Source organism: Desmodus rotundus, chromosome 4 (assembly GCF_022682495.2).
Source record: "Desmodus rotundus isolate HL8 chromosome 4, HLdesRot8A.1, whole genome shotgun sequence".
Lineage (NCBI taxonomy): Eukaryota > Metazoa > Chordata > Mammalia > Chiroptera > Phyllostomidae > Desmodus > Desmodus rotundus.
This window is the reverse complement of record NC_071390.1, coordinates 178,522,633-178,546,719: the sequence shown is the minus strand read 5'-3', so window position 1 is coordinate 178,546,719 and position 24,087 is coordinate 178,522,633. Positions and strand designations below refer to the sequence as shown.

Genomic DNA, 24,087 nt, shown 5'->3' with positions numbered 1-24,087 from the left:
GGAGCTGACTTCAGAAAGACACAGGCTCCAGCTTTCAAGCATCCCGGCCCCGGGAGATGTGCTGACCTTCATCCACGGAGCCAGGATGATGTGGAGCCGATGACTAAACCAGGGTGACGTGCGCCAGACTGGCACTTACCTTGTCAGAAGGGACGGAGCTCCTCGGCACGTAAAGAACTTTGCACCCCCCTCCCCTGATCTCTTTGTTCTGTCCCCCACCCCTCCTTAAAAAAACCTCTGCCCGCACTGAGAGGGGGAGATGGGCTTTGAGACGTGAGTCCCCCATCTTCCGAGGTGGCCAGCACCTGAAAACAGACCCCTTTCCTTGACGTCAGCACCTGCCTCTCGAGTGCTGGCTTTCGTAGCGGCAGGCAGCCGGACCTGCGCTCGGTTACAGTAGGCCCGTCACTCCGGTCTCTGCCTTTGTTGTCACGTGGCCGTCTCCCCATGTGTCTGTGTCCCTGTGTCTTCAATGGCCTTCTTCTCAGGACACCAGTCATTGGTGGGGGACCCACTCTTGTCCAGTATGACTGCATCTTAGCTCCATCACCTGTAAAGATCCAATTTCCAAATAGGGCTGAGTCACAGGTCACAGTGGGGCTGGGACTCCAACATACATTTTGGGGGGCACAGTTCAACCCACAACGCCTCTTTGACTTCCCCTCTCTGGCTGCAGCTCCCACTGTGGGCCTGCCACTGGCCTGGCCGCTTGGGACAGCACTGCTGACTTCTTCCTGAGCCTCCACGGGTCCACAGGGTGGCCTTCTGGCTCCCTCCCCATCTGTCCTCGCCGATGGGGCTCCTGTGCCTGGTCCCGGGGGTTGGCTGGTGCCTCCTGTCCGGTGGTCCAGCCTGCTTTGCCACTCAGAGGACTCCCCAGAGCTGCAGCCGAGCAGAGGGGGCCTCCCCGGTGCACAGACAGCATGGGCCCCTGGGGGACCTCTCCCTGGAAGACACTGGCTGTCACAGTGAATAGAGTCAGTTGTCCTACAGGCTTGAGGATGCATGCCCTGGCCTGCGGTCTGGTCATTGCTCTGTGTTTCGTAGGATGGACAGGGCGGGGGCTAGTGGACAGGACCCCGAATGCTGCACAGCGAGTTGGGGTCACAGAGTCGTCACACACACCTCCGAGCTGCCACCGTGAGTTCCGTGGAGGCCGGGAGGGAGGATGAGAAGGAGCTTCAGCCTTCTGTTTGGTAAAGGCTGGTAATTGCTCTGAGTAGTGGTTCTTCCTCCCGAACCCCTGGCCTCCACCGCCTCACTGGGGCCTCTAACTCTGAGCAGATGCCACACCACCGGTGGTGCAGATGACAAAACCGAGCCTCGGAGGAGAGGTGTGAGCAACCCATGGTCACACAGCCAAAGCACTGGGGCCCAGATCCAAGCCAGGACGTCCAGCCAGTCCACGAAGAGCTCATGGGGATGTCAAGGGGGGACAGGGAGGGGTGTTCCCTCTCCGCAGCTGCAGACAGAAGTCACGGTCCCACCTCCTTCAGGGTGGGGAGGGCCGGAGGAGGCAGGGAGTGCGAAGCAGACATCCACTGTGAACTGCCCGCAGACGTTAGGGTCTGTTACTGTGGCAACCACCCGGCACTCCCGCCCACACTGGCTGTGGGCACCAGGGGTTACACTGCCATTTTAATTTAATAGCATTGTTATTACCCATCATAAAAATAATATAAATTATGCATATGTACAATCTCTTCAAACCATATATGTTAAATATGTGCATTTTTGCATATCCATTTATATCGTAGGAGAGCTATTAAAATAGGCACTCATTACAGAAAAATCTAGAAAACAGGGAAAGTAGAAAGAGAAGAAAAAAATCTTTTATGTCAATGACCTTTCAGCAACCTTTGCTAACAGGATGGAAAATTCCCTCCCAGCTTTTTTCTATCTGCCCGGTTTGTTTGCTGTTTAACATGGTTGTGATCACTGGTCTATATAATTAAAAACATTTTATATACAATTTTATATCCTGCTCTCCCCCCCCTTAGGGGGCCCTGATAGGAAATAGCAAGACCCAGAGCTGCGTCCGGGCCCCCAGCGGTGCCGGGCTGCGGCTCTGCCTCGTGGCGGTCCGAGTCCCTGGCCGGGCGGAGGGCCGTGTCCAGCGTTTCCGAATCAGTGAGTGCTTCCCCGAGCGCCGCTTTCCTGGTCTGGTCTGGTCTTTTTAAGTTTAATGAAACGTGCGTTTCTCTTGATGGATGAACACGTCCAGCCTGTCATCTGCTTCCGACACACCTTCTTTCTCCCCTCCCCTTGGCCGGCAAGGCTGGCGTTTACCCGTGGTTCAGAAGGCTGGTGCTGGTCCGGGGCTGCCTCTGCCAGGCACTGATTGGACAAGGAAAACACACTTACTGAGTAAAAGCGGGGAAAGCACTTGATGCCGAGAGAAGAGCTCTGGAGACAAGAGGCAGCTGGTACTTTTGAGAAAAGCAAGGAGCCCAGAGTAGGAGTGGACCAGTTGGGTGGGGAGTGGGGGCAGGTGAGGCTGGAGAGAGGGTGTCGGTTACCTTGAACTGAGTTAGAAACACGGAACTCTCTGGCTTTCAACACAAAATATTTGTAACTGTGAGTCCACTGACTTGGCTGATGAGGCTTGTTTGGGCCCGCAGGGCCCTGCCTGGGGCTGGCTTGGCTGAGGGGGTGGGCTCTGTCACAGACAAGTCCTCTGGCCTCCTCCCTCCCTTCCCCAGGACCCATGGGCTAGTCTGGGTAGGTCCTTCCCCTGGCAGCAGCTTGTCTGCCGGAGTCCCACAGGCCCAAGGAAATCCCAGGGCCACCCCGGAGCCAGGAGTGGGGGCAGGTTACCGGGTGCAGGGTGGGCAGCCACACTAGGTTCCACGTGCTGGTGCAGGAGAGGGCAGAAGCTTTGGGGTCCTGATGGGGTCTGCCTCCGGGGACTGCAAGTCACAAACAGCTTTCAGCACTGGGAGACCTTTGCTTTACTCTGAGATAAGATGGGGAGCCACTGGTGGCTTTTGAGCGAGCTCCCTCTCTCCTCCTCCCCGTTGAGGCGGGCCATGGCCAGGGCAGGGAGGAAGCGAGGACTCCGTAGGAGGCTGCGTGGCCATCCACCCAGGAGAGATAGAGAGGGGGCTGGAATGCGTGCGCCGCGAAGACTGAGCCAGGAGGGTGAGAGGAGGGCAAGGAGGGAGTCAAGGGGGCCCTTGGGCGCCCTAGCAGGGTGGGTCCCCTGAGGGTGGGGGCCGTCACGGAGGAGGGAAGTTGGGAGGGATCGGATCTGGTTTGGGGACCATGGAGGGTGATGAGCGGAGACACCCACTGTCCCCCTGGCAGCGGTAAGGAGGAAGTAGGGGGTGGGCAGCTCAGTGGCCACCTGGGCCCTTGGGGAGGTGGGTCAGATCTGCAGTTTGTTTGAAAGTGGATTCAGTTTGTTATAGTCAGATTTGGGATTCTTGTGCCTACAGAGTCCCCACCAGAGACCTGAAGATCACAGGGGTCCCATCCATGGGGAGTGCAGTGGGGGGACAGAGGTGAGGAAGGGGCATAGTCGGTCTCAGTAGCCCCCAGAGTTGGGCTGGTGTCTGATTTGCATCCCAATCACCTAGTTGGCACAGGAGGAAACCCTTCAGCTGCTTCTGGAAGGAAGCAAGGAGGCAGGAAGGAGGCCCAAGAACAGGTCTCTCTTCTGCAGCCAGCAGGGCGGGGCCAGGGGCAGCTGGCCCCTGCTCAGGGCCCCCACCCCTCGGGCTCCTGCTGCCCGGTGGTGGCCCGGCTCAGGGGCGCAGGGCCTCTGGGGGTGTTGAACTGCACAGCACTGGGGCACTAACGAGCCACGCCTTCCTGTCTCCCCTCCGCCAGCCGATATCATCTCTACTGTCGAGTTCAACCACACAGGAGAGCTGCTGGCCACAGGCGACAAGGGTGGCCGGGTCGTCATCTTCCAGCGGGAACCCGAGGTGTGACGGGGCCTGGTGGGTGGGGGGCTGTATCCTGCAGGGTGCCACCCTGCACTCCACCAGGGTGGGTCCCTGGGGAAGCTCCCCTGCTTTCCCAGCAGGGTCCTGGGGCCGGACAGCAAGGGTGTGCTGGGTGGGGTGTGGGGCGGGCACCCGGCAGGTCCAGGGCAGGGAGCCCTCCGGGCCTGCTCAGCAGATGCTTGTGGACTGCCTCTGCGTCCCGGGCCCTGGAGAAGCAGGAAGGCAGAGTCAGCTGGTGTCCCGGGACAGGCCTCCAAGTAAACTACCCTGTGCCTGGGTGAGCTGGCCTTGTCCCAGCCATGGCCACGCTGGGAGGGTGTGAGGCCCTTTGGCAGCTGTGGGGCCGGCCCTCGGGCTGGGCTGGGGGTTTTGCTTGGCTCTGGGTCCCTTCCCAGTGACCGTCGTGGTCCATTAGAATTCGGGTAAGACAGGCACGGCCTGGAACACTGCACCCAGGGGTACTGTTTTCGAACCACTGGAAGAACCTCGTGATAAAAAAGCTCCCACTTGTTGAGCACCTACTATGTGCAGATACCTTGCTACATTCTCTACCCACTTTTCTCATTTACTCTCATTGCCCACCTCAAAGTGGGGGGACTGACCCCCCATTTCACAGATGAGGACACTTGGAGTAGTCACCCCAGCTAGTGAGCAAACCCCAGGGATTGAAACCAAGACTGAGAGGGGGCAGCTGAGGCATCAAACACGTGTTGGGCTCGTAGACTGGACCAGGAGCTGGCGGGGGCGGGGGGGAAGGGGAAAGTGGGAGGGGGGAGAAAAAAGGGGGGTCTCATTCAGTCCCTAAGCGTCACCCCCTTGAGGTCTGACTTGACCTGTGTTTGCTCCCAGCGCCCCTCTCACGACGGCCCTGGGGGTGCTGTGGTCACCCTCACTTCACAGACAGGACTGGAGCCCAGGGGCCCTGGGGCAGCTTAGTGAGGACACAGCGTTGTCCACACGCGGTGCCCACACGTGGGGTCCACGCGGTGCCATGGCTGGAGCGTGTCTGTTTCACCGGAGCAGCCAGCGCACCCCACCGGGGATTGCAAAGCCAAGCCTGTTTTTTGCCAAACCGCAGAAAGAAATTTAATGAGTGAGGCCAGATTCTTGGTTTTGAATTTTTCTCCTTTAGTTTTTTTCTTAATTTTGGCCCCGCTGACCTCTGTTGTAGCTGGTGCTGAAGGGAGACGTAGTGAATTAGATGCACAAATATTGAAGAACTTTAAAGCTTCCTGGAAGCAAGGCAGGTAAAGAAATGGAATAGGGACTTCTAAAAAAATGATCACAAAACCTGACATTGTGCCTGGTTGAGTGTCTTGGATTTGCTCCCGGGCAGTTATGTTTCCGGTTGCATTTCCACATTGTCACGTAAATTTGAATCGTCTGCTGGGAATGTGGCCCCTGGTGCCCGGGGTGGACTCCTCGCCTCACTATTCGGGGTCTTCACCAGGTGGGGGCTGCCCATACTGGGGCGGGACCCGTCCACCGAGGAAAGTCAGGGAACAGTATTCTACCTTGGTTCTGACGTCACAGCATGTTCTGCCCCAGTGGAAAGTCTGCTTCAAAATGCATTCGTGCCTCAGTCAGGCCCAGCCGGACACTTGGATGTGAGGAGCAGGTCAGACCTTGGGGAGTGAGTTGCACTTTGTGGACACGTGGCCTTGGCTGGTCCAGTCACCCCTGAGCCTGCAGTTGCTGCTCCTGTGAAATGGGGAGAGTCACGGTACCCAACACAGAGGGGCCTTGAGGCTAGCAGGAGATGAGGCGTAAGACGCACGTAGCTTGGTGTCTGGCACATAGTAGGTGCTCAATAAACATGAGCTAGCTTTGTTACTGTTGTCCTAACTTATCAGGCCAAGGAGGAGCGGGGGCTTGGCCGCAGCACACAGCAAGGCGATTTAAAAAGCAGGGCTTCCTTTGACCCCTGGGTGGGTCCTGGGGTCCTGCTGGATACCCGGTCGCCATGGCTGTCAGGCCCTCTGTGGTTTAATCCACCCCGGCCCCAACCCCAGCCCCAGGCCTGGTCCCACCTGCCCTGCTGGCCTGGAGCTCAGGCCCCGTCTGGCTCTCCTTGCAGAGCAAGAATGCTCCTCACAACCAGGGCGAGTATGATGTCTACAGCACCTTCCAGAGCCACGAGCCCGAGTTCGACTATCTCAAGAGCCTGGAGATAGAGGAGAAAATCAACAAGATCAAATGGCTCCCCCAGCAGAACGCTGCCCACTCCCTGCTGTCCACCAACGGTGAGGCAGCGCGGCGCGCCTGCACGCACGCGGACCTGTGTGCCCGAGCGTGTGGGTGGTGCGTGCCCGAGCACATGCGTGTGTGTCTGTGCGCCCGAGCGTGTGCGTGGCTGTGTGCCTCTGTGCCTGAGCGTGAGTACGTGCAGCTGTGGGCGTGTGATGCAGCAGTTCATCATCAAGTGCAATTTCCCACCTCACTTCCCTGGTGAACTGAGCATGTTTCTCAGTCTGCGGGGCTCCTAACAAACCACGTTGAGCAGCACGTGAATTCCGTGCAGTGAGCGTGTTCTAGCGTCCTCAGCCTCTTCCCTGTCGGACACGGGGCTGTTCCCATGGTTTACACGGCGGTGCCATGACGTCGTTGGGGATGCTTTCCTCCGGGGTGGAGGGTTGACATTCCCATCAAAGGAGGCCAGGCCAGGGAACACGGGGACACCTCTTCCTCTGCACCCCAGAACCCCAGTCTGCCCAGAGAGGGGGTCATCCCTAGGTGGTGTGACCACGCACAGGATCAGGAACCTGGCTGGCCCTTTGCCATTCAGGCCCCTGAGGAGGTTCCCGGCTGGACTCCTGCTTCGAGGTGGTCCCTTCTGAGGGTGGGGCCCCTGGGGCGGTCCTGCCTCTGCCAGCACTGGGCCTGGGGCCAGAGGCTCCACTTGCCACGTGCTCTGCCTTCTGCTCGCCCCCCTTCTTCTCAACCCCATCATCAGAGCCGCCTGAGGGTGCGAGCGGACAGGCCTGCACTCTGTCCCAGCCCTGCGACCTTGGGGAAGTGCGCTGAGCCTCAGTTTCCTCATCTGTGCACCTGGTTGACACAGCTCCCTCTGGGGTGTGGTCACAGTGAAGTGAGGTGACACCAGTCCAGTCTTTCTGGAAGTCAGCGGAGAGACTGAAAGTGCCCTTAAGCGTGTCATGCCCTTTGACCCAGTGATGTCACCGTTAGGGTCCATTGTGAGGAGCTAGGGAGGGAAGACAGGCATCCCATACGCAAAGGTGTTCGCTGCATCCGCTTACACAGGGGAAAATGAGAGAGGACCCGCATGTGACAGCTGAGTAATTTCTGGATGACAGGTCCGTATGGAGCGGACCAGGGTGGATGCTCCCTTCTCTGTGTAATCCTGCGTCTTGTCTCACTCTGCTTTTAAAGACAAAACTATCAAATTGTGGAAGATTACTGAACGAGATAAAAGGCCTGAGGGCTATAACCTGAAAGATGAAGAAGGGAAGCTGAAGGACCTGTCCACGGTGACGTCCCTGCAGGTAAGATGTTGGCTTCAGCGAGTGGGAAGCACACCTGTGGTTCTTTGATTAAACCATGAGGATTTTAGGGTGTGAAGGGCCCTTGAGATTTGAGCCCAAGTTGGGTTCAGGTCCTGTCTGTGGTCACTTCCCTGCTCCGTGCCTCAGTTTCCCCAGCAGCCAAGCTGAGATGGCCGTCTTCTCCTGGCGAGCTGGTGAGGATGGGGCCAGGGGCTGCACGTTCAGCTTTGCAGCCACACCTGAGGCTGCAGAGCAAATCCGGTAACCCCTTGTCACACAGAGGGGAAGCTGAGGCCCAGAGGGAGGCAGGAAGTCACCTGGAGCCGCCCAGCTGAGTGAGCACAGAAGTTGTGGGCGGAGCTGAGTGGACTTGAGCCCTTTGCTGAGGGGCACAGGGAGGCCTGGACCTGTGGCTCTCGCAGCCTTTACAGAAACTCAGCTTGAAGGGTGGCCTTTCATTTACAAAAAACCTGGAGAGCCGTGCTGAAGCACACTGCAGTCCTCACTGTGACTAAAAGGCAAGAGGACCCTTCTCTCTCCCAGCAGCGAGGTGTGGAAGAAAGAGTTCTGGAGTCACAGGGCCTGGGTTCTGCTACTTCCTGGCAAAGTGACCCTGGGCCGGGCTCTCGGCCTCCGCCAGCCTCCGATTCTTCATCGAGAACAAGAATGAACCTGTGGCCAGCATGTGCCTTCCACGCACTCTGGCTGGAATAACTCACTGAACCCCTTACCACAGTCCCACTAAAGGGGATCATCACCCCCATTTCAGAGATGCGGGCTCTGAACCCGGGGAGTCCCGTCTCCTCTGTAACATGGGCATGCGGTCCCTGCCTCACGGGAGAGCCGCGGGCTGGTTCGTGGCGTTCTGCCGGGAGGACATAGAAATCGGTCTGCCCCCCGGCAGCAGGACAGGATGCCCGCGGGCGCTGCCCTATCTGTCCCTGGCATCCGGAACCGTGCCGGAGCGGGGTGGGCGCTTCCAACGAGTTTGCTGAAGGGGTGCCGGCGCACCGCTAACTAGAGTTACTCATTCAGCACACACACTTATGGAGCACCTACTGTGTGCCGGGCCGGGCTCTAGGCCCTGGGAGGCTGCAGTGAACACAGAGCCTGAGGGCAGGTTGAGGTCTAAGTCTTCTTGGTGTCCCAGTGCCTGGGACAGGCCTGGCTCAGAGGAGGTGGCCTCAGAGTGCCTTGAAGGAGTGGGGATGTGTGTCGGGAAGTGACTGCTCTCTTCCGTCCTGGTTTGCCTGTTCTAGCTGATTTGAAAAGGCGGATTCCCGTCCCATGAAAGCCGTCTCCCTCGGCTCGTCCCTCAGGTGTAAGTGTTGGCTGCTCCGAGTGGGTGCAGGGGTGGGGTGCTGCCTGGGCTGGGTGGTGGCAGCGCCTCCCCCAGGCTCACATACACACTGCCCCCAGCTCCACACGCTGCCACTCCCCCGCTCCCTGCCTCAGTTTCCTCCCCAGCAAAACGGAGACGATGACTCGCATTTTCTGAAACGACCTAGCCAGCGCACGCATGAAGCATCTAGCAAATCACTGTTAATGTGAAATGGTAACCAGTGTTCTCGAGAAGGAGAAATAAACGTTTAAACACGTTGGCCTCTAAATGACTGTCAAATTGCACAAGTAAATTCTGAGAAAGCCAATTAGCTTCAACGCTGAGTAACAGGAGGACGGCACCCCACCCCCACCACCAGCCCCAAGCGAGTCTGTGCGAGTTTCTTCTGGTGGGAAGGATGCAGCTGTCGCCTCGTGAGGGGCCCGGCATTTGCGGCAGAGCCAGTGGTCCGTAGGAGTCCCATTCATTTCCCTCCTAGCACCTGAGGGTCCCCCGCGTGTCACACACATCCCGAGACGGCACTGGACTGTAACCTGAGGCTTCGGGAGAAGGAAGGGGTAGGCACACGGGTCCTTCCACCTCCGGTCTCTTGGCCTAGAAGGCGCCCCATACGGACCGAGACTCACTGTATGTTAACTCTGAGCAGGCACCAGCGTCCCCCCACCCCTTTTCAGAAAAGGAAACTGAGGCCAGAGGTGTGACATCCCCAGTGGAGCTGGCGGTCAGGCCTCAGGTCTGCACCTCTCCACACGGGCACCCACTGGAGCGGTCACACCGAGTCCCGGCCTGACTCCATCATTTCCTGACCCCATGATTTAGACAAGTCAGGTTCACCTTGGCACCTGGCCTTTTCACTTCCTGAGCATCGAGCCCAGGCCACGCCTGGGAAGGATCGATGAGGCCGCACCTTGGAAGACCTCGCAGTTGGGGCCACGGCACGCGCAGCAGTGTTGGCCCAGAGCCCCGATTGCGGTGTGGGCTACACGCCGCCCCTCCCTACCAGGGCAGCCGCACTCCCAGAGCGCTGTTGCCCTGGGCCTCTCAGGAGGAGTCGCGGTTCGCCAGGTGTCCGGCGGCGTGAGCGCTGCAGGGGGAGGGCACGGCAGGAGGCAAAGGCACGCTCACTGACGCTGTCTCAGCCCTCCTCACGCACGCCCTCCAAGCGAGTGAGGCTTACACTGTGGGCCCAACAAATGACCCCAGCATTGCAGGGCAGGGCTCGTGAAAATGTCCTTCCCTTTCCTAGAACTGTGCAGTGTGGGTGTCCCCGTTGGGCACACACAGGTCCCTTCCATTCCTTGTGCCTCCACCCCTAAAGCTTCCTTCAGTGGAAGGGGAGAGAGGGTAGAAATGGCACACTCGTCTTTTAACCACCTGAGCCCCTAGTGTCAGGCATCACTGTACTCACATCCTATTGGTCAGGACCAGTCATGTGGCCACACCTGGCTACAAGGGCAACTGGGAAATGTAGTCCTTATCTGGGCAGCCCCTTGTCACTTACTGGTTGCCAAGGTTTGGTGGAGAATCAGTGGACTCTGCTATGGGATCTTCTCGTTCCATTTTAAAGATGTGGAAATTGGGGTGCAGAGGGGTCAGTCACTTATTAAGCGTCACATGGTGGGCTCAGAGCCAATCCCAGGAGGCCAAGCGAAGGAGGTGGGCTTTGCTGCCGGGCTGGTGGTGACGGACACTGGGTACGTGGCACTGCCGATTTCCCACACGTGCGGGGTGGGTGCCCCTGCTCCCCTGTAGGTGCCCGTGCTGAAGCCCATGGACCTGATGGTGGAGGTGAGCCCACGGAGGGTCTTCGCCAACGGCCACACCTACCACATCAACTCCATCTCCGTCAACAGCGACTGTGAGACCTACATGTCAGCGGACGACCTGCGCATCAACCTCTGGCACCTGGCCATCACCGACAGGAGCTTCAGTATCCTTTCCCGCTGCGGCCCCACCTGCGCCCCCGCCGTGGGTTCTGGGTGGGGATGGCGGCCTTGCTGGTAAGCGAGCGGGCTTGGGGGCTTCTGCTTCACTCACCTTCGTCGGTGAGTCTACAGTGTGTGACTGAAGCCCAGACATGACATCGTGCCGAGTTCATTTACAAACGCTGTAAAACTGGCTGTGAAGGTTACATTTGACCCTCGTCACCTGCACGGTGGCTGGGATCCCTGTCACCCTGGGACCTCACCAGGGATGAAGGGGGAGATAGTGCTGGAGTCAGCCCTCCGGAGGGTGGGGGAGGGATGGCCGACCCACCTGAGGCCATTGGCCAAGTCTCCTCTGGACCCCCTTCCCTAGGGCCCCACCCAGGGCTTAGAGAGACAACTGGGGTGTGAGAAGCCCAGCCACATGGAGTCAAGGAGGGCCCTGCTTGGTGGCCCCCTGTGTTTGGACAAGCGAGGGGCCACAGGACTGAGTCCAGCCCCCACTGACTGGTGAGGGATGAACTGGTGACGCACGATTGTGGGCCTGGGGCAGTGCTAAGGTGGCCCAGCGGGGCTGCAGGGGACAGAGCAGGCAGGCTGCTCGGCTGTCGCTATGCTGAAGACTGACGGTGATAATATTCACAGTGAGGCTCTTGTCCGACATCAATGCGTGTTAATGTGACTCATTCCACCCTCACAGCAGCCCTGTGACATAGGCACTACCCCGATCCTCCTCTTCATGTGAGGGAACTGAGTCACGGGGAGTCTGAACTGACCTGCTCAGGGCTCACTCCTGGCCAGTGTCCCAGCCCGGCCCCCAAGTCTGCGTTTCCCACTGTGACACCAGACAGCTCTTTGGAAGGACACCTCCCAGATGTGTGTGAGGGAGGCCCTGTTGCCGAGGCTGGAATCAGACAGAGGCCCAGCCCTCCTGGAGGGACAGGTTGGAAACCGTTAACACAAGAGCATGTAAAACATCCGGCCTGCCAGCGGGGGGTCAGGGCTGCGAGCTGGTCCCTGGGTGGGACTGGTGAGTGTGCTGGCGAGCATGTTTCCCCAGCCTGATCTGCTGAAGCCACAGGCGGGGGCTGGTGCAGAGGGAGCCCGGAGGTGGCTTTGCCAAGTGAACGAACGGACGTGGGGCTGGCGGTGTATGCGCGGCAGCAGGAATAGTGGTTGACCCTAGGATCTAAACCAGGTCGGGGGGTGAGGCCCAGTGACAGGAAGGCAGCATCCATGGATTGGGGGTCCCCATGGGAACCAGGGGGCTCTCCTGGCTGTCGGTCCTGCCTGTGTGTAGCCTCCAATTTTGTGAAAATGAATTGGTAGTTGGTTGAATATGAAAGTATCCTGGCCCTTAGAGGTGGTGGAGTGTGTGTTACTCTGCTGAAGGGGGGGGGTCCCAGCAGCCCTTGCCTGTGGAGCCCCAGTGCCCATTGGGCAGAAGGAAGGAGAGGGCCGAGTCTCCAGGGTCAGGGAGGCTTGCAGACCCCCCTGGTTAGACTGGGTGTTCAGGGAATCACGCCGCGTGTGTCCTCCACGTGGCCTGCTGCTGCTTGGCCACCACAGTGACAGGACTCAGGGAGACCTGGCGCCTGTGTCAGGGACGCTGTCAGGACCGCGGGTGGTGGGTGTGAGGATGGGTCAGATAGCAGCCAAGCGACGAGAAAAGGCGTCTCATTTCCAGTGCGGGAGGAGGCCCAGAAGCAGCAGCTGACGCTGAGCTGCACCTGACGCTGAACTTGAGACGCCCTTTGAGCAAGTACCTGCCAGGGGACTTGGGACCTGGGAGGCTTCATGCCTCTACGGTGGCTCTCTGGTGTCTTGACCTGTCCTGCTGCCACCCGCTGTTCAGGGAGGTTTCAGCTGCATTACTGTGTCCTTGTGTCCAAATAGTAAGACTTTCCAGTTAAGCAGAATTGCATTTTAGCAAAGGTTTTAAAGAGAAAGGGAAGCTTTTTGGTAAGGGTGAAAAGTGGGCCTTGTTTTGGCCATTAATTGCAGAACTGGCTGCTTTGAATGGAGGGAGGGGCTGGGACTTCCCGAGCCTCTTCTGTGCGGGACACGCGTGGGTGCAGAGCCTCCCTCAGTCTGCCACCAAGGCTTAACACAAGGGCCCCCGGCCTCCTCCCTCGCCCACAGGGTGGGAAGAGGTGCCAGGCCCTTCCGTTCTCCCCCTGCGGCTCTGGCGTCAGGTCCTCCTCTCCATCTTTGTCAGAGGCTCAGCACGGCCATACCGGTCCTGCTGGCCTGTTGTCTGAATCCCACCTTGTCCAGCCTGCCCGTCCCCCACGGAGCTGTGAGAGTGGCTCATTGGACCCTCTGGTCTGACCACATCTGTCCCCACCAGCTCCTGGACAAAGACTGACTCCCTCAATGGTGTCCTTCGGCCCTTGGTGACCCGCCCTGCCCTCCTCCCCAGGGTCCTTTGCATCAGGCTTGCCCACACCTCAGGCCTCTGGGTTTCCCTTCACGTTACAGGGCTGGGGCCGTGCTCTGCCTTCTGCTACCCATCTCTGACCATCCTTCTCCCTCTCATAGCCAGGCTGGCTCCCGTTGGCCCCCTTCGCTTGGCTACCTGTGCAGTGGCCACTCTGTGCCCCTCCCAGGTGGGTCAGAGCCCCCCTGGGCCCACACTCCCTGTCACACTGGGCCTCCCTCACGTTCTGGTGAAATGCTTGAGATTAGGACCCCAGTCTGCGCCCTGCTGGTACCCCACACGTAACGCAGGGCCCGGCACATAGTAGGTACTCACGAAGGGCTGTAGATGGTGACTCAGGAGCAGGAAGGCTCGGTTTCCATCTGGTCTTGGGACACGGACACCTCCCTGTAAAGCTGGGCTCTAGGGCGCTCAGTCCCAGACACCACAGAGAAGCGTGTGGGTGCTGGGCCCCGAGACCTGGGCTCTGATTCGCTAATTTCCAGGCCATCGCGTTACGCCGATGCAGCCTGGACCAAGCTCCTCGTCGGGAGGACCTGTGTAAGGGGCAGAGGAGCCGGCCACACAAGGGCTGGCACGAATCGGGCCCCAGAGGGTGGCTGGCATTATTTTCCCCCTTAAACAACGGGCCTTCACATATTTAAGGCTGGTTCTCAGAATTCCTGCCTCTTCTCTGATTGTTTATTTTTTTGCCCCAGTGTCAGCTTCGCCTCTCTGTACAAACCCTCCCGTCCTTGATGCTGACATTTTGAGATCGTCGGGCAGTGCCGGGTGATTTCTCTGGAGGTCGGTGCATCTTGGAGGTAGCGTGCTGCATGGGCGGGCGGCCTCGGCGGATGGGCCTCTGCTTTCCTTTCAGCACCAGAGAATCGTAAAGATGGTTCCACTGATTTTCCTACCCTGGAGTGGGTTCTCATGGCGAAAGCTGGCATTCCACCAGCCCTCGGTCTGGGACAAGGGTCCAGTTCCTGTCTCTGGAGCGGCCCTGGAGCTGGGCTGGGTGGTGAGGCAGCAGTTTGGGCCCCCAAACCTCATCAGCACACAGGAGCTTGAGTCCTGGGCTTCTCCCCCAAGCAGGGGACAATGGAGGGGACTGTCCAAGGCCCCTCCACCTGCCAGGCTCTCTCTGCTGCCTGAAAAACCAAAAGCAGGTTGGCCAGCTTCTGTCACTCACAAGTATCCCTGACAGTCACTCAGCCTTTCTAAGCCTCCCCGTTCTGGTCTGTTCTGTGGGTCATGCCTCTCTGGTGCCGGGGCTGGGCAGGTGGAATGCCGCAGACCTGCGACCACTGTCGGCCCCACACAGGCTGTCTCTCTTCATGCTGCCCCAGCACCGCTGCGCAGAGGACCCAGGGATACATCCACTCAGGAGGACCCAAGTCTGGATCCCCCAAATCAGTTTTCCACTTGGAAAACCTGTGGTTAAACTGTGACCAGCACTCAGCGGCTTTGGGGCTTCAGCAAGGCCAGGTGGGCGAGAGTCCTCCGTGGCCGGTGGCTCCGGGCGCTGTCCATGGTGCTGCTCTGTTGGCAGCCACCTCCGCAGTTGGCCCCCTGACCACCGCACTCCCTCGGGGCCAGACGGAGCTCTAAGCACCTTGCACACGTTAACCCAGTTCATCCTCTCGGCCACACCGTGGCATTGGCATCGCTAACATGCCCCCTTTACAGGAGGAAGAGGCCACAGAGAGGTTAGGTGACCTACCCAGAGCCACCCAGCGGGACGTGGCAGAGCCTGAGAGCAGACCCCAGGCCCCCCGTGGAGGTGGTGCTGCCATCCCCTGCTCCCCGGAGATGAGCTCTGAGGGGGGTGTTCAGCTGCCACGCCCCTCCTCGTCCCAGACATGCAGACTGCCCCTCCAGCCCCATCTGTGGTGTTATGCTTCCTGGCTCTTGTTTCAGACCCCAAGGGAAAGCAGGTGCTTTTCACATCGTGACAGCACAGGCTGGGGACTGTGCGGATGCGTGAGCTCTGGCAGGTGTGTGTCCCTGCTTCCTCTGATGTGGGGATGTGCCAGGAAGGTGGTGCCTACGGCCCTCCCTGACAGGCCTCCGTGGCATTGCTATGACACGCTCCTGGTGGAAACCCTGTGGACCCCAGGCCACAGCCCTGCTCCCTTCCTCTGCCTCCCTCTCAGGGCTCTGGCCTCTCGCACCTCCTCAGCCTTACGAGTCCCCCCGACCCCAGCCCTCCACCCAGATTACGCCTGCTCACTCTCAGGCCTTTGCCTCGGAGGACCCTCCCCGACTCTCCAGCCTCCTTGCAAACCCCTTCACGTGCACCCGGAATGTCCCTCCCACAGCACCAGCCGTGCGGCTGATATCTGGCGGCGCTCCTGGGCGAGGAGCCCTGGGAAGTTGGGGTGGCTCCCGGTTTGCCCCTTCTCAGAGCCAGGAGAAGACAGCCATCTGGGAGTGAGTCCCCACTCTTCTTCCTCCCAGGTTTCCCTCCAAGCTTGCAGAAACCCGAGCGAGCCCTGCCGCTTCTGCAACCTGCTTATATTCCTGTTTATTCAGAGGAAGAGAAAGGCTCTGATTCTGATTTAATTGTTGGTAAAAGTACTAACGGTGCGCTAGGGCCTTTGACGTAGGTCATCGCATTAAATCCTTAGGGCAGCCCTGCAAAGTGGATATGACCAACCCATTCTGCAGATGAGAAGAGCGAGGCACAGGGATGCTGAGAAGGTTTCCGTAAGCCCCACGGCTGTTGCACGGCGGGTTTGGGTGGTCAAGCCCTGGTCTTCGTGACTCCGAACTCAGTGCTTGCTTCCTGTCTGAGCTCTTGGGAATCACGTAACCTGGCTTGTGGTGGGGACCTGTAGACTGGCTCCCCGCCCACAGACAACACGAGAGGGCTCCCATGGGCTGTGCAGTGAGCAGTCAGGCCGGGAGGCCCCTCCCCCATGGTCCCACCTGCCCCCAGCAATCTGGGCTCTTCTTCCCGGGCACCTGGCACCGTCATTGTCAAGGTTCTCTGCAGAGATGGGAAGGGGGCTGTCATGGGCTGAATTGTGACCCCAGGACACCGGAAGGGGACGGCGCGGAGGTACAGGCTTTAAAGAGGTCGTTACCGTGACACGAGGTTGTCGGATGGGCCCTGAGCCAGTCTGACTGGCGTCCTTATAAGAAGAGGAGGTTTGGTCACAACACAGAGGGACACCAGGGACGAACACACAGGGGAAGGACCAGGAGAGGACACAGCAAGAAGGTGGCCATGTGCAGGCCAAGGAGAGAGGCCTCAAAGACCCCAGCTCTGCGGACACCTTGGTCTTGGCCTCCCCTCATCCAGAGCTGAGAGAGAATAATATCCTGTTGCTGGAGCCCGCAGCTGTGGCGTCCGCCCGCGGCAGCCTGTGAAGCTCGCGCAGCAGCACGGGTGCCAGGAAGCCTCTGATCCATCTGACGTTGTTTGGCCCGAGTGCTCCCAGCTGCTGTTACAGCCAGGTCATCTTTCTGAGAAAACTTTCTGGAAAGAAAGCTGCGTTGCTGGCTGTGCCCCAGTGAGACCGCCCCCGTGTGTGGGAGGCTGCCGGGCACCTGCACAGCCAGCATCCCTGGGGGCCTGCGTGGGAAGCCCCTCGTGGCCCTGGGCAGAGCTGCCTCCATCCTTACTCCTCGGCAGCTCTGTCACCATGGCAACAGCCTCTCCTATCCCGAGAGCGTGCTCCTGCTGTGACATCTGGGTGAAGCCGGCCTTGCTCAGTTAAATCGATGGAGCCCAAGGCCACACGCTTCTCATCCCTGAGCCCCCCGCCCATTCTCAGTGCCCACCTTGCAGAGGACACGAGCCAGTCCAGTGAGCCCGGCAGCGGTGTCCTTGGGGGACCTGCATGTTGGGGAGACACAATCACTCTGGAACAGAGGTGCAGGGTCCGGAAGGAGGGAAGCCAGGGTTCTGTCTCTGCTCTGCCACCTGCGTGTGCAGTGCTGGGCACATCCTTCCTGGGGTTGGAGTGGGGGCCCACTCTTGCGGGGCGCTGCGCTCCCCAGCTCCTGGGGGCTGACTGTGGCTCCAGGTCAGGCCGGTGCTGTGCCCGCAGAGTGACCTGCTGAGGCATCACTACTAAGCCCATCGCTGCTTGTGAGTGTGCTTCCTGGTGTGTGCGGGCTGCTGCCCACCGCCGCTTCTCACGTGAGCTGCTCGCAGCACGCACCAGCCGTGTTTGCTCACTTCACATGCTCGGCCCACTTTGTGGTCAGTAGAGATTGGCCCAGTGGGCTTGTGATGGCCGTTTGTCCCTGTGCCCCACACAGGTGAGGGGGGCTAAGGTTCACGGAGGTGAGGCACAGTGGACTCCCCGCTGACACTTCACGGCCCGCCGCCTGGGATCCGCGAGGCTGCAGGACTGAGGGCCGGCCATGCTGCGCGGTGCTGGGGGGAGCCCCGTGGCTATGGATGTTGGGCGCTGGGAGTGGGGCATCTCCCTTGGCAGTGGGAGATGATGGAGTTTCTGTAAAAACTTCCGTGAACCTGGTGGCTGTGCAGAAGGTCCTCCCGAGTCCCATTCCATTCTGTTCCTGCATCCTCGGCAGGAAGTCACAGACTTCTCTCTGGGGCGGGCAGGCCCCTCTTTCTGAGCTCTGCTGAGTCCCCCGGGTGTGGTCGGAGCCATGGTCATGTGATCAGGACCCATCCTATAGGCCCAGCAAGGTGTTCGAGTTCTCTTATGGAGAGGGGCGGAGACCAGCAAGTGGGGCAGCAGGAACCCCACCCCCTGCTTTTGGGGGCTCCCTCTGGCCAAGGCTGGGAGGGCAGCCAGAGGCAGGGATCTTCAGGTGCAGGGGACCCCGGATTTGGAGTCCTTTGGATGTGGCAAAGGAGGGAGGGGGAGAAAGGACAGGAAGCCCCCCTGATTCCTGGCTTGGTGTCTCAGGGCTGGGGGACCCGAAATGGAATGCAGGTGAGAGAAGCGGTCTAGGATGGGCAGAGAGAAATGTGTCCATGGGGCCAGCCTCCTGCCCGTGCGGTATTCCCCTGCTCACAGGCAGCAGCCTGGGGTCTGAGTTTCCTGGGACCACCTTAACAAATTTCTACAAACCAGGGGGCTTAAAACTACAGAAATGTGCTCCCCCGTCCTGGAGGCTGGAAGTTTGAAAGGAAGGTGCGGGCAAGGCTGGGCTCCCTCTGGAGGGTCTGGGGAGCGTCCTTCCTGCCTCTCCCAGCTCCTGGTGGCCCAGGCCTTCCTGGTAGCTGTATTGTCCCAGCCCCTGCCTCTGTTGTCCTGGTGTCTCTCCCAAGGGCACTCGTCATGGGATTTAGGGCCCACTCAAACCCAGGATGATCTCATCTCAGGGTCCTTGATTATATCAGCGGAAGTTCTCTTTCTAAATGAAGTCGCGTTCCAAGTCTCTGACGGTTGGGAGGTGGGCATGGATCGATTTGTGGGGGGCGGCACTCCACGCCCTGCACGGCAGAGTGACACCTCATGCTCTGTGGAGGGCAGTGGGCCTGGCCTGAGCTTCCCTTCCCCCGCTTCCCCCCCGCTTGACCCGCTCCTCTGTCCGCCTGCCTGTGTCTGCCAAACTTTCCTTGCAGGGAAAATCACTCCTCGCTGCCAGCGTGGGATTGGAGTTTAACAAAGCCCATCAGATGGAGTACAATGAGAGGGGAAAACACAACGAGAATAATTCATCCAGCTTTGCCGGGGGCGGGGCTCGTGAATGAGTCTAATTATACTGGCTCCCAAGGGCGACCAGTCCCGCCCTGAGCCTTGCGGAGCACCGTCTGCAGGTGTGTTCATGAGGCCGGCCACGGAAGGAGGGGCCATCTGGGGGTTGATCCTGGAAATGGAAGGGCCTCCGGGGTCCTGCCCACCCCTCATGGTGCGAGTGAGGGAAACTGAGGCTTGCAGAATGGAAATGACTTGGCATGTGGCACAGAACATTCCAAAGAGAACCAAGACCCGACGCCCAGGCCAAAGCTCAAGGTCGCTGCCAAAGTCAAAGCCGCCGCTCATGGTCACTGTGGGGCCAAGTGTGTCAGAGTTCACCAGCATGCGGCCACATGGGTGTGAGTCCAGGAGGGGTGTTTGCGGTGTCTGTCTGGGGCACCCCCATTGTGCTATGTACAGAGTCTCCTTCCATACCTGCTCCCCTTGTCAGGAGTCCATTGTCAGGCCCCTGCTTTACTGAGGGACTGATGGGCCCCACAGGACAGCCCAACCCAATAACCAATGCCTCTCACACACCCGAGGCACCAGGGAGTGGCAAGGCCACAGGTCCTTGGTGAGCGGAGCCAGAGGTCTCAGAGAGGCCGTCCCTGGACCAGGTGGCTGTGGCCCAGGTGAGGTGGCCTCGTGCTGCCCCAGGTGTGCCGGGCGCGGCTCTGGATCGTGGCATTTAGAGACAGACATTGACCGTGACTGTGGCTGCACCCCCTCCACCAGGGTCCTGTGGAAACGAAGACTCCGCGTTTCCCATCCCCAGCACCCTCTGTCCCCGGAGTCCCTTTTTGGAAACAGCAAGCAAGTGTCCCTGACTCTGTGAGAACCTCAGTCCTGGGCTGCCGGGGGACTGCAGGGCTGATGGTGGTGGCCTCGGCTCTTTTCCCATTCAACCTTCAGCCTTGTTTTCTGAGATTTCATCTCTGCTTCCTATGGCACCGGAAAACCACGGTTTCCAGGGAAACCGTTTCAGGCACTGGTGATGCAGCTCCTTGTCCGCTCCTCACGTTCGTGTGACTCCAAGTTTCTGGTTAATGGCGCGCTTCTAGGAAGCACGACGTGAGCATGAGTGCAGAGACCCTGCTCCTGCCTCTGACCGCAGGGATGCAGCGGCAGCTGTTCGGGTATCAAGTGAACTCTCAGGCTTACACGCATTTACAGGAAACGCCTCTGTCTCCCGGGAGAGGCAGCAGCCGGGGCGGGGCGCGGCAGGGTGGAGGAGGGGCTGACAGGGGGGATCTTGGAGCCCCCGTCCGTGTTCAGGTACCACCAGTAATGGTGGCAGCTGACATTCTGAGATGTGCCAGGCAGAGGTTCAAGGCCCTGCCTCTTCTAACCTTCATGGCAAACCTGGGGTTAGGGCTGTGAACCCATTTTACAGACGAGAAAACTGAGGCCTGGAGAACCGGGGAACTCACCCTCGATCATGCAGCCAGGAGCTGGCCGAGCTGGGATTCGAACTCCGGACTCTGACTCCAGTGCACACGTGGAGGGACAGGAGGGGGTTCATTCAGAGGGAACAGACTGTGCAGAGCCCCAGGCAGGGCTGGGAAGAGCAGAGGCCAAGGGTGTCACAGTTCCTGGGTGGGGCGGGGGGGAGAAGGCCAGTAGGGCAAGTCGACTAGTAGGTTCCAAAGCCAGAGAGGTAGGTAAAGAGGCCGGTGTGTGCCCAGCCTTGAATGCCATGCCACGGAGTTCCGATCAGCTGTCGCAGCAACCGGGGGAGGACACAACAGCAGCCTTGCCGCTCACTGAGCCACCCGGGCAAGCTGCTCGCCCTCCCTGGGTGCCCGTGTGTCTGTCAGGGGTGCTGCCCTAGCAGGCAGCAGCATTCTCGGCCCTAAGCAGGAGGCAGGCTTAACGGCTCCCACACATCTAACAGTCCAGGGCACATGGCTTCAGGTGCAGCCTGATCCAGGATTCCAAAGGTATTGCCAGAGCTTTCTCTGCCCTTCATCTTCAGGGTTGCCTGCTCACCCTCAGGCTCCTGGGTTCCCCTTTGTCAGGGCAGCAGATACAAGCCTCCCGCCCCCTGCCCCCGCCGCTGCCCAGCAGAGAGGACTGAGCGGCTCTCCTCTCCCCCACACTCCCGGTATTCCAGGTCCTGGGGTCCCTCCACAGCCACAGCACACACCGTATGCAGGAGGGGAGCCCCCAGGTGCCTCACTTACCCAGGCACAGTTCTTAGGGTGCCCGGCACGCAGTAGGCACTCTGTCGGCTTCCTGGCTACTGATAGGGAAGATGCACAAGCGGGGAGGCCTCAGGTCACCCTACCGGGGTGGGTGGGGGCTGGGCAGCAGGTGGGCACTGGCTGCGGAGAGGGTCAGGCCGAGAGGGAGGTGTCGTGTCCAGCTTTTGGGGGACCGTGGAGGGGTGCCCAGAAGGAGGTGCACAGCCAGTGGGCGGTTCGATGTGCGGGCCCATAGCTTGGGGACCTTCTGGGGCGGGTGTTTGTCCAGGAGTCCGGGGAACAGAGAGGCAGCTTAGCCGGATGGGTCTGTCAGGGAGAGGGGTGGGGGAGACCCCAGGGTCCCTGGGCTCAGGGAGGCCGAGCAGCTGGGCGCCCTTCCTTGACCGGGCAGACATCGTGGACATCAAGCCGGCCAACATGGAGGACCTCACGGAGGTCATCACCGCGTCCGAGTTCCACCCGCACCACTGCAACCTCTTCGTCTACAGCAGCAGCAAGGGCTCCCTGCGCCTCTGCGACATGCGGGCCGCCGCCCTGTGCGACAAGCACTCCAAGCGTAAGTGCCCCTGCCCCAGCCAGGCGTGGCTCCAGAGGGGCGGGACTAGCCTATGGGGGGAGGGCTGCGAGCATGGGTGTGTCGAGTGAGATGCAAATGAAAATGGAAAGGAGAGACCGCAGGGGGTCTGCGTGGAGCGGGGGAGGGGGCAGCCCCTGCAGTCGGTCATGGAGAAGATGCGGAGGAGGACTCCAGGGTGGGGCGGCAGAGGCTGGGAAGCGGCCCTCATTGAAGGTGGAGACGGTGGGCTTCGGCAAATGGCACGTGGACCGGGAGTGACTCCTTGGGGTTTGGTTTGTGTCCTGGGGTGAAGGTGGGCCCCTTTGCTGGGACAGCACACGGGTGGGGGGTGGGGAGAGGGGACGGGCAAGCTTGTTTGGGACACAGGCTTGTTTGGGACTTTGTACTGGGCTCCAAGGAGGGCTGAGGAGACGAGTCTGGAGTTGGGGCGGGGAATTTTCTGTGCTTGGATGGACGGGAAGCCCAGGGGCCACCTAAGGTGCCTGGGGCGTGAGTGTGCGCACGACCCCACGACAGCCACCCAGGGCTGCGTCCACATCCCAGCACCGCCCTAGCAGCGACCAGACTCGGTGGCTTCAGACACCGCAGGCTCCTCTCTCACAGCCCTGCAGTTCCCACGTGCTGGTCTCACCTGGCAGCAAGCAAGGTGTGGGCAGGGCTGGCTCCTTTCTGGAAACTCTGGGGGGAATCCCTGCACTCACCTTCCTCCAGCTTTGAGGGGCCCCTTCCCCCACCTTCTAAGCCAGCCATGGCCACTCCAGTGTCCCTCACACCGCCTCACGCTGGCTGACTCTGCTGCCTCCCCCTTCACCTCTGAGGGCCTTAAGATGACGTTGGGCCCCCCTGGGTAGGCCAGGAAACCCCCACCTCGGGGTCAGCTGGTCTTCAACCTCAGGACCCCTTTGCCGTGAATGCAACACACGCACGGGTCTGTGATGAGGACACAGACAGCCCCAAGCGGGTACCCCCGGCCACCTTCTCGATGCCCACCCCATGTCTCCACCCCGGGGCCAGCCCTGTGCCTCAGGGGCCCCGTGGGAGGAAGGATGAGGCATCATGGTACCTCCTTGTTTCTATGGCCCAAGTTCAGACACGCTGTGTGTCCACCAGAGCAAAAGACAATGACATCTGTAGTGGAACAGTGTACAGCCGTTTCAGATGCTGATTTAGGGGGTTTTTGATGACACGGAAGGTGGTCATGTGACAAAATGCCACAGGGGAAAAGGCACAGCAGTGCCTGCCTGGCCCAAACAACTGGAAACGGAGAAAACGCTGGAAAGAAGTACGCTGAGAAAGGTGCCCGAGTGAGGACGCAGTTGTCACTTTCCTCCCGACCCGTGTCTGTGTCTGCACTTGCACCCCCGCTGTGGATTTCGGCGTCGAGTTAGGGCCCCGTGTGTGCGGACAGGGAGGGCTGTGCTTAGTGGGGTGCAGACAGGTGGTACTGTGTACCCAGCCGTGTCTGAGTGACACTCTTCGGTGGGCTGCAGGGGGACGCCTGAGCCCCCGCCCCGGGCCTTTGGAACTTTGTGGTCCAGTCCCCAGGGGGTCAGAGCAAGCTGAGCGGCCGCCCACCAGGATGGCCGCTCCCCAGCCTTGCTCCCCAGCACGTGACTGTCCCAGGCCTGGTGGTGGACGAGCTGCGTGTGAACCGGCCCAGGCGCAAGTGCAAGGGCCATAACCTCACTTTCGGTAACTACCTCCCCCACCCCTGCCCCAGGGCTGCCGTGAACATTAACCTTGGGGCCGCAGTGGAGTCGTGGGTCACCCATGCGCTCCAGAAGGCTTCTCCAGGGCCCATATTTGAAGGGAGGGACATCGTGGCTTCTGGCCACCATGGGCTGTGGCTGTGCCTGGTGACGCCAGGGCCAGGGCTCTTGTGGAGAAATTTTTGCCTAAACATTGTAGGTGAAGTTGGTCCTTGTCTTTCCTACACTCTCTCTGCACAGTTTTATTAAGATTATTCTCCTCTTGTAAAAATGAGCTGAGCCTGCTTTGCCCTCTCTTATCCTGAAACAGTTAATGCAATGTGTGGAAGTCTTAGTAAAACTCAAGTGTAAATCTTTTATGATTGGTTTGTACGGGTTGTCTGTTGGAGTTAATTGTGTATTTTAAAGTTTTCTACATTTTTTCCACTCTCCAACTCGACATCCCCGGCAGAAACCCCCCTTGAAGCCGCGGCCCAGCGCTCACCAGCTTGTGGCCGCCTTCGCAGCTCCCATTTCAAGCAGGGAGTCGCTGCCGCGTCGGTCCTTCATCGGCTCCGTCCAGATTGCGTTCGCCCTCCGTTCTCACGGGGAGTCAGGCCAGCAGTCGACTGCCACGGACTGGCTGGTGGTAGGGTTCTGAACACATGTGATTGTTATTTGAGCTAGATTTTTCGTTTTAAAGAGACCTGGAGATTAGAACTCTTTCTCTATGTCTCCTGTCCACTCACCCAGCTGCTGTTCCTGGCCTGGGGACTGGCTGAGAGGGACACCTCGAGATGCATGCTC

The 24,087-nt window shown here is 59.7% G+C and overlaps 1 protein-coding gene across 1 annotated transcript in view; it reads left to right on the top strand.

Moving 5' to 3' along the window:
* PPP2R2C (protein phosphatase 2 regulatory subunit Bgamma) overlaps window positions 1–24,087 on the top strand; it is an 85,493-nt gene that overhangs the window by 45,619 nt on the left and 15,787 nt on the right. The window contains exons 2-6 of the mRNA XM_053923312.2: window positions 3,832–3,929; window positions 6,028–6,193; window positions 7,341–7,453; window positions 10,548–10,725; window positions 21,407–21,571. Coding sequence (XP_053779287.1) covers window positions 3,832–3,929; window positions 6,028–6,193; window positions 7,341–7,453; window positions 10,548–10,725; window positions 21,407–21,571 — 720 coding nt within the window. The remainder of the gene's footprint in view (window positions 1–3,831; window positions 3,930–6,027; window positions 6,194–7,340; window positions 7,454–10,547; window positions 10,726–21,406; window positions 21,572–24,087) is intronic.